This window comes from Chinchilla lanigera, unplaced genomic scaffold, assembly GCF_000276665.1.
Source record: "Chinchilla lanigera isolate Chin_1 unplaced genomic scaffold, ChiLan1.0 scaffold00001, whole genome shotgun sequence".
In the NCBI taxonomy this organism is placed as follows: domain Eukaryota; kingdom Metazoa; phylum Chordata; class Mammalia; order Rodentia; family Chinchillidae; genus Chinchilla; species Chinchilla lanigera.
Window position 1 is genome coordinate 47,086,066 of NW_004955402.1, and position 12,820 is coordinate 47,098,885.

Consider the following 12,820-nt stretch of genomic DNA (forward strand, 5'->3'; position numbering starts at 1 on the left):
CTCGGGGCCCGCGGGGGCGGCCGATCGCGAGGGGGCGGCTGCGCCCCGAAAACGAGGACGACGCGGGCCCGGACCCTTTCCGGCCGTGTGCGCGCACAGACGTTGCACACGGACGCCCCACACCTCCTGTGTGGCCGGCGCCGCCTCCCCGGAGAGGCCGCGGCGGACCGCGGCGCCCTGAGACTTCAGCGCGGCCCTCCTGGGAAGAGGCGGCCGCGCGCGTCCATTAAGGAACCACCGGGGAAGCAGCCCTGAGCGCCGTGTTTAAGTCCTAGTTGGTGCCTAGGTGTCCGGGCGGAACGCGCGCGCGCCGGCTCGTCTCAACCTGAGCACTGCCGGCGGGGACCGAGGCCGGCCGACTCGGCCCGGGAGGGGGAGGGGCCGCTCGCCGGGCTCCGACACGGGTCCGCGGACGCTCCTCGGCCCTGACGCTGGCTGGTGGACCAGGGCTGGACTCCGAGGCGTGCCGCAGGGCAGCTTCAAGGCCACCACCCCGAGGACGCTGCGGTGGATGAGTTTTCAAATGTCTCCACCTTTGCCTGGCAGCTAATCCGCATGATATGCACATGCACACACGCACATCGCTCTGTGTGAGCACAGACACACTGTCAAATTCACCAGCCTGAATAGCCCCTAAGAGAAAAGGACAAGACAAACAAGTTGCACATGTTTAAACTATTTTTATCTTTGTCTTTGACAAAGCACCAAGAAAAAAATGTTTACTAAAAGCACAGCAGTTTAATAGACTCGAGTACAAATACACAGAGACACTGGATTACTGTGGTCATAGAAACGTGACAGATGAGTACTATGATGTGTACAGTTATGTTCTGACACGTTTGTCTTATTCCCAGTCTAAAAATAAAAGCGCTTATTTTTAAGCAAAGAAATCCCACATTTCATTTATCATATTCACCATTCTATCAGTCGTCATGCCGACGTCTCTCACATAGGAAGGGGTACCTGGATAAATCTCTTATCCAGGAAGAGCGAAGGGAGAGGCTCCCTGGTGCCCTTTTAATGGCTGAGATGCGCCTTATCTAGGGGCAGTAGCTGCTGGGTCGGGTCTCCTGGAGGTAGACATAGTGTACCTCTCCTGGAGGTAGACAGTATGGGTTGACATAGTGTATTTGTTCTCATAGAAATCATGGGAATTGTACTACAGACTGACCTGTGATATACATTCTTGTAAAAATAGTGTACATTGTACTAATTCCGTAACTATGTTTTGTCTTTAAAGCCTAAAATTACTTAAGAGGAATTGAAAGCCTTCACACTTGTAATACCCAACATGTGGGTACGGAAACGAGAGGACAGAGAAGGAAAAGCAGTTGTACTTCTGCAAAGGGGGCAGTCAGAAGGAGGTGGATCCCCTATTCCCAGAGAAAGAAAAGCTTCCTGACTTTATTCCTGTAGAGTCCTCCTTACAGGCTTTCCCAGACTGGCTTTTTATGTGGCATCTGGGCTGTAACAGCCCCAGGAAAGGTCTCCGTTAGTCCCTGACCACACCTGAGCCTGAGACCTTCCGGACAAGCACTGTGGGCTTCTTGCTTTCCCAGGAGGCTTCCACTTGGGAGAGCTGAAGGACCACCCTTTTCACCCTTTTGCCAGTTCTTCCTAGATGGATCCCACCAGAAAGCTGGCACCAGGAAAGGAACAAGGTGCGAGGAATGGAGACGGTATCAAGAATCTGAAAGGCCTTCCTTCATTCTCCAAACAAAAAGGTTTTTATTGCCAGGTCTCGCCACCTGCTGGTTGGTGTTCAGTAGCATTATCCAAAAAGTTCTGTTCATCAACGTAAATGTTCTCCAAGTTTATGAAATTAAAAAATTATACTAATCTGAATATATTAATGCTTAACGTGTAAAATCTTCCAACTATTAAACTTTTTATTTAAAATGAAGGTAGAAAGACACCATTAATTAAGAGGGAGTGGATTAATAGGATGCCAAAAGTTAAAAAAAATAATACTAACCATTTGGGTTTTTTAGGTTGAAAACTGACCCCAAAAGAAGTGGAAATAAATCCATAAACAAAATGAACTCACTAGAGCGGGTAAAAACTAGCAGTACATACATATATCTTGCATAAAAGAAAAACTGTTTTAAGAAATGACATCTCAGGCACCTGTAATCCCAGCACTCTGGGAGGCTGAGGCAGGAGGATCACAAATTCAAGCCTCACTTGGGCAACTTAGCAACTTTGCTCCTGTATAAAAATGAAAAGTTAAAAATACGTTAGGGGTGCAATTCACTACAAATACCCCGGTTTCAATCTCCAGTATTGTGCACTCTTCCCCCAAAAAACCCTCATAGGCCTCGTAAGTGATCTAAAACGCTAGTTTCTAATTTCACATATTTTATACACCATAAACTCTTCTGCTGAGTAATATCACACTCTTTCAATGATTTCATTACTTGGTAAAGCACTGCATAAGCCCCAATAATATTGTTCCCAATTCATTAATGAGCCTTTCTTCTGCTTTTGGTGATCGCATACGAGTTGTACAATCTGTGCTCTCAAACCATTCTTGTAATCAGGAAACATTTTCATCAAATCTAAAACAAGCCTTAGTTTAACTTAGAAATCTGCCTAACTAATGGTGGTCACTAAACCTCAAAAGCTGTTAGAAAAATAACCACCTTTAAACCTAGGTAACAAACTGCGAACAAGTCATTGGTGGTGCGCAAGTTTAACAGTGGACAGATGTTTACTTTAAATTTTATTAGTACATGTTTGTAGCATATGACAGGTATTGTGGGGAGCAGACACATGTATATCTATTCCCCTCCCCTCTTCCCATCTCTAGATCCCCATGTTGTCTGTTTTTCATCGGCTTATCACTTGCTCTTCAAATTGTTTCTCATATAAAAGAAGTTATGTGATAATGAAGCTTTTGTGTCTGATTTATTTCACAACATTATAGTAACAAATGACTCAATGTAGCCTTCTTTAGGGTGGAGTACTATCTCATATAGAGAAACCATGTATTTAAACTTGTGTGTCCTATTTACTTAATAGGACAGTCTCAAGGGGCATCCATTTTCCTACAAAAGACTCTAATTTATTCTTTATGGTGAAGTAGCACCCCACTATGTATAAATATTTTATTTATTCATCTGTTGATGAACATAAACGCCACTTCCAAAATTTAGTTATTATGAGTTGCGCTGCTATAAACATGGGAACGCACGTATCACTGTAGTATGATGTGTTTAATTCTTGGGAAGATTCCTAGAATAGCTGGGTCAAACGGAATTTCTACTTTTAGATTTTTGAGAACTCTCCATACTCATTTCCACAGTGGTTGTACTAGTTTATATTCCCACCAACCCCTGAAGCCTCGCCAGTACTTACTGATTACTTGATGGTAGCCATTCTTTCTGGTGTGAAATGGAATCCCAATGTTGTTTTACTTTGCAAATAATGTTTACTTTTGATTTACAAAAGAAATAGCAAATTTGTTTATGAAAGGTTTTTTTCCAGTTCAGACTAATGACTTGGCACTTAAAATAAAATAAGCTAGGGGTAGGAACCTGTCTTAACTGTTCAAATGCCTAGGGCTCTCCTTGGATTGAAATTGCAGTCATACAACCAAGTAAGTAACACTATCATACTGAAAGAGAATAGGTGAAGAGTTCGCATTCTGATGTGCAATAATTTTTCTTTTGTACTATTTAGCAGAGTACAGCATCTCTCAAATATTAATTGCTACTAAATAATTAGAAAAATTAATGTATTTGTTTCCTGAGGTTTTGGTGACAAAGAACCACAGACTGAGTGTTTTAAAGCAACAGAAATATGTATTTTTTTGTTCTACAAGCGCAAAATCAAGGTGCCTGTGAAACCATGCTTCTCAGAGACTTTGGGTACTCTTTTCTCCTCTCTCCCTAACTGCTGGTGATGGCTGGCAACCCTTATCTTCCTTGGCTTGCAACTGCATGCCTCAGTCTTTACCTCCGTCATGACACGGGTCCTATTTAGTCAATCTGTTTTTTCTCTTAGAAGGTCATCAATCATAATGGATTTGGACTCATCCTAACAATCTCATCTTAAGTTGATCACATCTGTACAGACCCTATTTCCAAGTAAGATAAAGGCCTTGAGCATATTTTGGAGAGGTATTTCAACCCACAATGTTTCTTACAGGGTATTTTTCACACTAATGTGATGAAGGACCAACACCTAACAACTTAGCAACATTAAAACTGAATCTCAAGCAGCAGTGGGAACTTTCTAAAACTAAAATCTAGCTATTTCACATTTCTACTCAAAGCACATCAAACGCTAGACTCTAACTCCTTGTATGGCATGCCCTGGTCATGCCTGTCCACTCTTCCTTGCTTTCCCTCCGCACAGCTAAACTACATTTAGGTGGTATCTGGAATCTGAGATGTGATGGAAAACCATGGTGAACATTTAAGTTACCAAAAATTTATTACAGCAAGACACGTCTCTTTTAACCCCCTCGGCCTAGTCTGACTTCAAACACACTGACTCCACCATTCCTGCCACTTCCTGAAGCAGCTCTGGAGTCCTTGCTTTGGTTTAGCTGCACTGTGCTGGTTGCCTCATGTCTTGAATTGGTTCAAAATGTTCACCTTTCATGGTCATTTTGACTCTGGGGCACAGCTAGAAGTCACACGGTGCCAGATCTGATGAATGGGTGAGGGTACCCCATGTTTTTCTGAGCCTGCCTTTGTTAGATCCCACTCAGCAGCAGCAGTCTTTTTAGTACATCTAATAAAGGCACAAAAGAAGACCTCTAGAACTGCTTCATAAAGTGGTAAAAACGATGGGATGTGTTCAAAGAGGAGGAGTATTTTGAGGGGAATTAATAGCAATGTGTCTTCTGCTACATTTTTAAACTTTCACCATAAATTTCAATCACACCTCATTATACCAAAATCTCTTGCACCTTTTGCTTTTGTACAACTACTAGACTCCTTGAAAGGCATCCAAATTTTTTACCTTACAAATTCACCTATCAAGTTTCACTTCTACAATTTCTTCCTCTGTGAAATCACCAGGCTGTCCTGGGCAGGCTTAAGATTCTACTGTGGTTTATGTAGAGGCTAGGAGTTTACAATTCATAAACTTGGGTCTGAATCCTGGCTCCATCAGTTGACTACAGTGACTCTGGGCTGTTCAACCTCTCTATGCCTGCTGTGACATAATACACACACTTAGTAGGGTTAGCATGGTTTCAATGAGTTGAAACATGTAAAACACTCAGCAGGGACTGGAACCAGTTCAGTGTTTGATGTTGTGATCTTTTCTTCTGTTTGTTTTTTGAGACAGTCTTGCTATGTATCCCAGGCTCTCATACAGATCCTCCTGCCTTAGCCTCTGAAGTGTTGGGATTATAGGCCTGTGCCACCATACCTGGCATTACCTTATAATTTTATTTATGAGTATTACTGATCACTGTGAAATTTGTGGCATGTATTTCCTGCCCGAAACTATAAACTACTCGAAGGCAGGACCATATATTTCCCCAGCACATTCCTAGAACAGAATAGTGCTTAGCATCTAAATATCTGTGACATAAGATTCAGAGATATCATGCTGAAGAAGGAAACAGGCTGTTGGTTCCTCTTTCTCCAGGAAGATTTATAAGGACATAGCAGTCATCAGAGAGACACAAGAGCAGGATAAAATGTTTATACAGAATTCTACCCCCAGTGCCTGAATAGCCAGTTTATTATTAGTATTCAGCAAATGAATGTTGAAGAAAAATAGAGGTTATAAAGTCAAGAGTGGAATAACCACAAAATAACGTTTTAGCATCAAAACATGAAAACTATAGAACTGGTACCACATGCCATTTATTAATATAAAGTGCTCAGATTTAATTCATTGGTGGACTATTTAAGCATAATTTAAAGTGTGGGATTCTAAAAATTTAACTTGGGGGTTACAATACTGGGGACTGACCCCAGAAATGTTCGACTATTAAGCTACATCCCCAGCCCTTTTAAAAATTTTATTTTGAAACACAGTCTTGCTAAGTTGCCCAGGTTGGCCTCAAACATGCTGTCTTCCCGCCTCAGCCTAAGTGGTAGCTGAAAATATAGGAGGGTTTAGCTGGTCTTTTTCTTCTTTTACAAAAATATATAGAAGTGTGCTATACAGCAGGCCTACACTTCTTATTTCTTAAACCTTTACTCATATCAAAGCCCTGCAAACAGAACATATCTGAAATAAGAGTTCAAAATATCAAACATTTACCCTGAAAATATTACTTTCTAAAAAAGAACGATAAAAATCAGGCCTTGTGAAATGCTTAGGAAGCCAAGTCAAGATAACATTATAGAGAACATTTGTATTCTCTTAAAAACACAAATTTCTGGAAAAATAAGTTCTCATTTGTAAAGCTTGTTCCCCACTTATTTTTTGTTAATTCAGAAATGCAAGATATGAAAATTAGGTTACAATTCTGCCACAAATGCTTCTAAAGTAGCAAACACAAGTTCTAACGTGTATCAAAATAGCCATGTGTTCTTTGTCAATTTAAAAATGTCTTTAGAGTTCTCATTTCAAGCCAGTGTAAAATATAATAGCAATTACCTCTTCTTCAAAATATCAAATCCACAGATACAATGAACTATAATCTCAACACCAAGATGCAGCCGTGAATTGGGAAGTTATGCTTAGTTGTTACTTTTAAAACAAATTTACTGAAAATTTAAGGAAATAAGACACAAAGCACCTTTCATCAAAAACCAAATACTTTAAAGTGGCCTCAAGTGAGTAATACTAATGTTTAAATTAAAACATGACACAACAAAATTAAACCTGATGACATAATTCAGAAAAAAATGTGGTATTGCCTTCTTCTAGAAAGACAAAAACATACAATTCCTTGAACTGAAATAAATCCAACATTACCAAAATGCTTCCATTATCTAAATATCAGAAATAGTCTCTTTAAGTTTCACTTGTAGGAATCAATCACACATGGCTTAACAGATTCAGATAAATATTTTTAACTAAATATATATAGATATTAATGTAAAAAGACCACTGTAACAGCATTTTAAAGTCCTTTTAACTGTGCAAATTAAGTTAAAAATATAGAATGAACAATTTTCATAATTTTTGTTTTTTTGTAGTGCTGAAGATCAAATCCAGTGCCTCACACATGCCAGGCAAGTACTCTACCACTAAGCTACATCCATAGCCCATGATTTTTGTTTTTGAAAACAGAAACAAGGACTGTTTTCTACATGTTTTTCAATTGTGAAATGTCCTTGAATATATTTTGGAATTTATATGGCTGAATGATGTTAACTTATAAACATAGTCACTACAATAAAAATAATTACAATAAAATGGTAAACCGAACCACCAGAGCAGGCACTTTAGAACTAAAATTCATATAATAAACTGTTGGTGGTCACACACAGAGTCAACGGTCAGGACTGCAATTAAACTTCAGGACTCGGGGGTAGTGAAGCTCTGTGGTAGAGCTCAGGCTTAGCATGCACAAGGCACTGGGTTCAAACTCCAGCAGCAATAATAATTTTAAAAACAACAGCCATAGGTAAGATTCATCCACCGTAAGTATTAAATCAATGTGATCCTTTAAAAAAAGGTTGATAGTTTCCCTAACAGTTGGATTAAAAGTTGTCTTCTTTTTCTTCTTCCTCTTCTTCCCCTCACCAGAAAAACAAGTTGTACAAGAATCATGACAGAAGAGATTTTTTTAAAAAACTGAATTTTCTTTGTAATATTTTTGTGTTTTAGATGGACTCAGAATTTGTGGGATGCTGTCTAAATGACTACAACTCCTTATCCAAAACCTTCTGGGACAGATGTTTTTACAAATTCATAATCTGCTGGATTTGAAAAAGGTACCTTTGAAAAAGTACCACTCCTCCTTGGAGTCTGGCAATAACTGTAAAATCAAACCTGTTGATATTTCAAACAGGCACATGAAGTGGCATAAATAAAAATGACAACCATGCACCAGTTCAAGTTTTGTTAGTGAATGATAGCATTAAATTTAGAAAAATAAGCAAACTTAGTTTTCGAGTTTTGGGGATAAGCGAATGTGGACCTTTAACATCTCTCTGATGAAGTTTATTCCATTACATTATGACCTCTGCAAATCTACTCTTGTGCCTGACCTATATGGAATTAGGGACAGTATCTCCCACCAGAGAAAGGGGCTCTTAAATTTATTCAGACAGTAGACTACTTGAGTAAAATACTCTCTCTGACAATAATCTGAAAAGAATATATTTACTGTAATAACTACCAACTCGTTAATTTTATTAAATCCAACATCACCTTAGACTAGATTTTAATATAGATCAGCAGAGGGTACCAACATTCAAGGAGCATTTATAAGAAAAGAATAAAACTGAGCAAAGTATAAATATGAGTATTACTTAGGAAAATACATTATACCTTTTTAGCAGCTGCACAAAGTGACTCCACATAGACTGCAAACTTTGGCTATAAAAGACTGAAAGATTTCAAAAACCATTTTGGTATCAACAAACTCCTGCAAATTGTAATCAAGTTATACCAAGGAATTTACATATTAAATAATAAATTATTCTGTATTTATCATTGTCTAAATTTGCTATGCACAGATCTTGATAGATACCATGGAGCCATCTTATTATTTAAAAATTAAGTCACTTTTTAAAGTCAAAAAACTTCTAAAGCTCAAAAGCAAAAAAAAGCCTAGATATAATTTCTATGTCTTTTTTTTTTTACAATAAAAAAACTTTTCTTCTTCAAAGGTAGAAGTCTTTTCCCATCCAAGGGAACTGGAATGCACTATGTATACACAGGGATGAGGGGATGGACATAAGATGTCCTGACGTCACAGGAGCGTATGGACAAACAGGATGCCACACTGGAGGAGGACCGGGACCGGTAATAGGCACTTGCTGTAGAAATCCATGAAATGAATAGGTCCTGTAACCCAGACACAGCATTCACATGGCTAGAGGATTTCCAGGGCTTCACAAACGAATGAGTGGGCTTCTGTAACATGTGGCAGGAAGACACTGTTCTCGGGTCAGTGGGAGAGTCATAGAAAAATGGGTGACAGCTTTATTTAAAAAAATGATTATCTTCAGAATTATCCATCTCTTTTCTTAGTGAGTAAAATTTAAATATACAATCATCACCCTTTCCTAAAAGCTACATATATGCTACTAGGTTAAGAATGTCACACTTTTTATTTATTTTTTATTTGTTTTAATGAATTCATGAATTAATTTAAAAAGTCAAAAATCTCAGCTGGTCTTTTTCTTCTTTTACAAAAATATTACAGCAGTATAAGCAAAGTTGGACAAGGGAGAGAAAGGAAGGACAGACGATGAACTTCAGCTCATCATGGCTATTGAAACTGTAAACTTCTGTAAGCATCTAAGATTTTATTTCCTCCTCAGAAAACACTAAGGAGGCTGCCTTTCTCCATGAATGAAAACTAAAAAGTCCTAAGCATCAGTTGGAAGAAGACAAGAGAGCACTGTTTCCCTACTGGAAAAGACTGATCTCCTTGCCTTCTGCTGCATTGCTCTCTCCCATCCCCCTTGGAGCTTTGTGGGATCAAAGAGAGAGAGGTTCTACTGGCAGCACAGCAAGCGTGACAGGTGTCCAGACTTATTGGCAATGCAGACAGCTCATCTTGAGTAAAATACACCAAGTAAGAAGAAAACCAAAGCCCAGAAACCCATACACTGCCTTTCATGGAAAGTTTCAAAAGGCCATCAAGACTTCTTATGTGCCATAAAGTACATCTCTGGACTTTATCTCTATAAAGGGGGAAAGGAATAAATAGAAAAAATTCCACTTATCATTCTGAAATTCCATTCTCTACCCTGTTGACACGCTATTAGTTCTCACACTACCACTGCTCCACCTCAAAGATCTCCTACTCCATATTTGCATAGTGTTAATCATATCCTCTGGAGTTGGACTTCTACCTCTTTGCCTGGAGCCAGATTTATGAAGAGCACTGGTCCAATTTTACATATTCAAAACAAGACAAGTATCTGTAGGCTAAAAATTGGGTCCCATGTAGCAGCAAGCTGTTTGAATTATTTGGAAACAGTTTTTTTTTTTTCTCAAGGGTAAGAATTAGGCAGTTTTGTCTGCAATTTCAGATTTTGTTCTCTGCATCATACAACGACGAACTATGCCGTCAAAACTTCCAAGGTAAAACAGAGCAATAGTGCGGAAAAGGCCCATAGTGACTACCTGCAAAACAAAGAGAGACCTTTTAGTTTATCCAACATCCAACAGTGCAATACAATAGTTCACTTCATTTCAAGGTACTGAGGTCTCTGGTAAATAGTTTCTAGGACACATCTTCTAATCTGTTCCAAGGATAAGTATAATGAAAACTTTGTAAATGTCAGTAAGTTCTGAGAACAGAATATGCCTGCTCTGTACCCACTGTATAGCACTGAGCCTGCCAGAGAGATAAAATATTTGTCTGATTAATAAAATTCCAATCATAAAAAGAACAAAATGGTATTCTTAGCAGCACAGGACTGTAACTGCTAGGGAAACTCCACTGTAGCATCTCAAATAGCAGAACTACAAACATTGCTTCTTTGGTTCAAGATTTATGTTCTGAGAATAAGAAGGAGCCCCTACACTGGGTGCTAAGACACAACCATGCCCTCCTTTTGAGTTTTTTTTTTTCCTTCCCTTTTTAAGATCGCCCTGTTGCCCTGGCTGGCCCTGAGCTCCTCCTGCGTAGCTAAGACTACAGGTGGGCACTTTTAGACTTGAGAATGTTTGCTAATTGGAAAGACAATGAAGTAAAAAGGAGGTTAATATTTCAGGTTCAAGGCAATAATTAACTATATCCATTTACTCTCTGACTTCCCTTTAACAAATTCTCACTAAAGCAAATCGAAGTGGGACTCTGAAAAGATGTAAAACGATAAGGAGAAGGAGGTACATTTTCAAATGTACCAGGACTCAAAAAAATTTGTCTCCCAGATTCCAACTCCCTCTTTCCTGGAAAGCTACTAGAAGAGGTAAACAAAATAAGGGGATCAATAAAGAAAAACACTATCATAGGTCCAGGAAACAAGGGACCAAACCTAGGACAGGCAGAGGTATTTTCCAGGACCACCAGGAAAGGGAGAAGCCAGGCCTCAGCTTTGCACCATGCCTGGGCAGTGATGGGGACTGACAGGCACCAGGCTCCACGAGGAACTCCTTGCTGAAGGCAAGGAGCACCACGGCTGGTATTTCTGAATACTGTATGTCAAGAGGAGATGAAGCTGGTCAGTGAAGAATTTAAGACTGAACTAGTAATAGACAGAAACAGTACATAGGAAAGGATCAAAAATAATTTCAGGGAAAATAAAAATGGGTTTTTTGAACAGGAAAAGTAATCATCATATATGACACACACACATGGCACTCAACTCTGAATAGTATTTAAGTAATCAGAAAAATGATCTCAAACACACATCTAACCAAAATGACGGTAAGACAGAATGACAATGTAAATAATATAACAAAGAGAGGGGGGAGGAGGACGGGAAGGAGAGGAGTTAAGGCCTCATGTCTCACAGTGAAGGCAACAATCTGACGTACCAACCAACAGAGAAAGATCGAGGGAGGTGTACAGTCTGGGGAAGGGAGGAAATCTGCTACGAGAACAGGAGCAGCTGCCTGGAGAAAGGTGCAGAGGAGGAATCTGAAGGAGGGCCCACTGTTTATCTTTCTTCACTTTCTTTTTCTTTTTGCAATTTCTTTTTCTTTTCTCTTCATTCCTAGGCATTGAATCCAGGGCCTCACACATGCTATGCAAGTGCTCTATCACTGAGCTACAACCCCAGCTATTTATTTTATATTTTTAATTTAATTTATTTTGAGACAAGGTTTTGCTAAGTTGCCAGTGCTGGTCTCAAATTTGCAATCTTTCTGCCTCAGCCTCTGGAGTAGCTAGGATTAAAAATGTGAGCCACCATGTTTAACAAGGGTCCACTGTTTCTGAGCAAATTGTGAAAACTAGTTTCAAACTAGGGTAAATTGAAAAATATAAAAAACAAAGGAAAGCTAGCAAGGGCCAAACTATGAAGACAGTAAAAAGGTCACGGGTAGGCCAAGGCCAAGGTGAAAGATGAAAAGATGCCATTCAGTGGAACTTCAGCACAGTGAAATTATTCTGCATGACCTTGTAAAGGCAGATATGTATTACGCATTTGTCAAAATCCACAGAAATGCATAATACCAAGAATAAACTGCAGTGTAAACTGAGAGCGTTAGTTGATAATAATATGTCAATACTGGTTCACCACCTGAAATAGGGGTGTAACACTAAGGGATGATGTTATTACAGGAGAAACTGTGTGTGAGGGGGCTATATATGGGAACACCGTACTTTCTACCCAAGTTTTCTATAAACCTAAAAACTGTTCTAAAAAACAAAACTGATTATTTTTTTAAAATACGAGAAGGAGGGCCTTGAGAAAAAGCCAATTATAATACAGCCATATAAAGAACTACCATAGGGGTAAGAACAGGAGTTTTGCAGTAAAAGCAAAGTTGCAGTTAAGACGTGAAGGAAGATTAGAAGTCGGCTAGATAAAAGGAAATCTGGGGATGAAGGCCAGAAAGTCCCATAAAGAATACGGGGAGGAGGGTACAGAAAGAAAGAAAAGGAGCTAGAAAGGTTAGAGGGGCTGGCCACTCAGAGGGTTTGTGTCATGTGCTGGGATTGACACTTCATCCTGATGGTACTGGGGAGCCACAGAAGGCTTCATGCAGGCTAGATCTGCGGTTAGAAACACAGGTGGAAAAAGTTGATGGCACACTCAAATGCATCCGG

General features: G+C 39.4%; 1 protein-coding gene across 1 annotated transcript in view; it reads right to left on the reverse strand.

The window, feature by feature from the left end:
* Window positions 1–6,713: 6,713 nt before the first annotated feature.
* Window positions 6,714–12,820, reverse strand: part of Kdsr (3-ketodihydrosphingosine reductase) — a gene marked incomplete at its 5' end in the record, with an annotated part of 37,353 nt that continues 31,246 nt past the window's right edge. Inside the window, 1 exon segment of the mRNA XM_013511228.1 lies at window positions 6,714–10,224. Coding sequence (XP_013366682.1) covers window positions 10,105–10,224 — 120 coding nt within the window.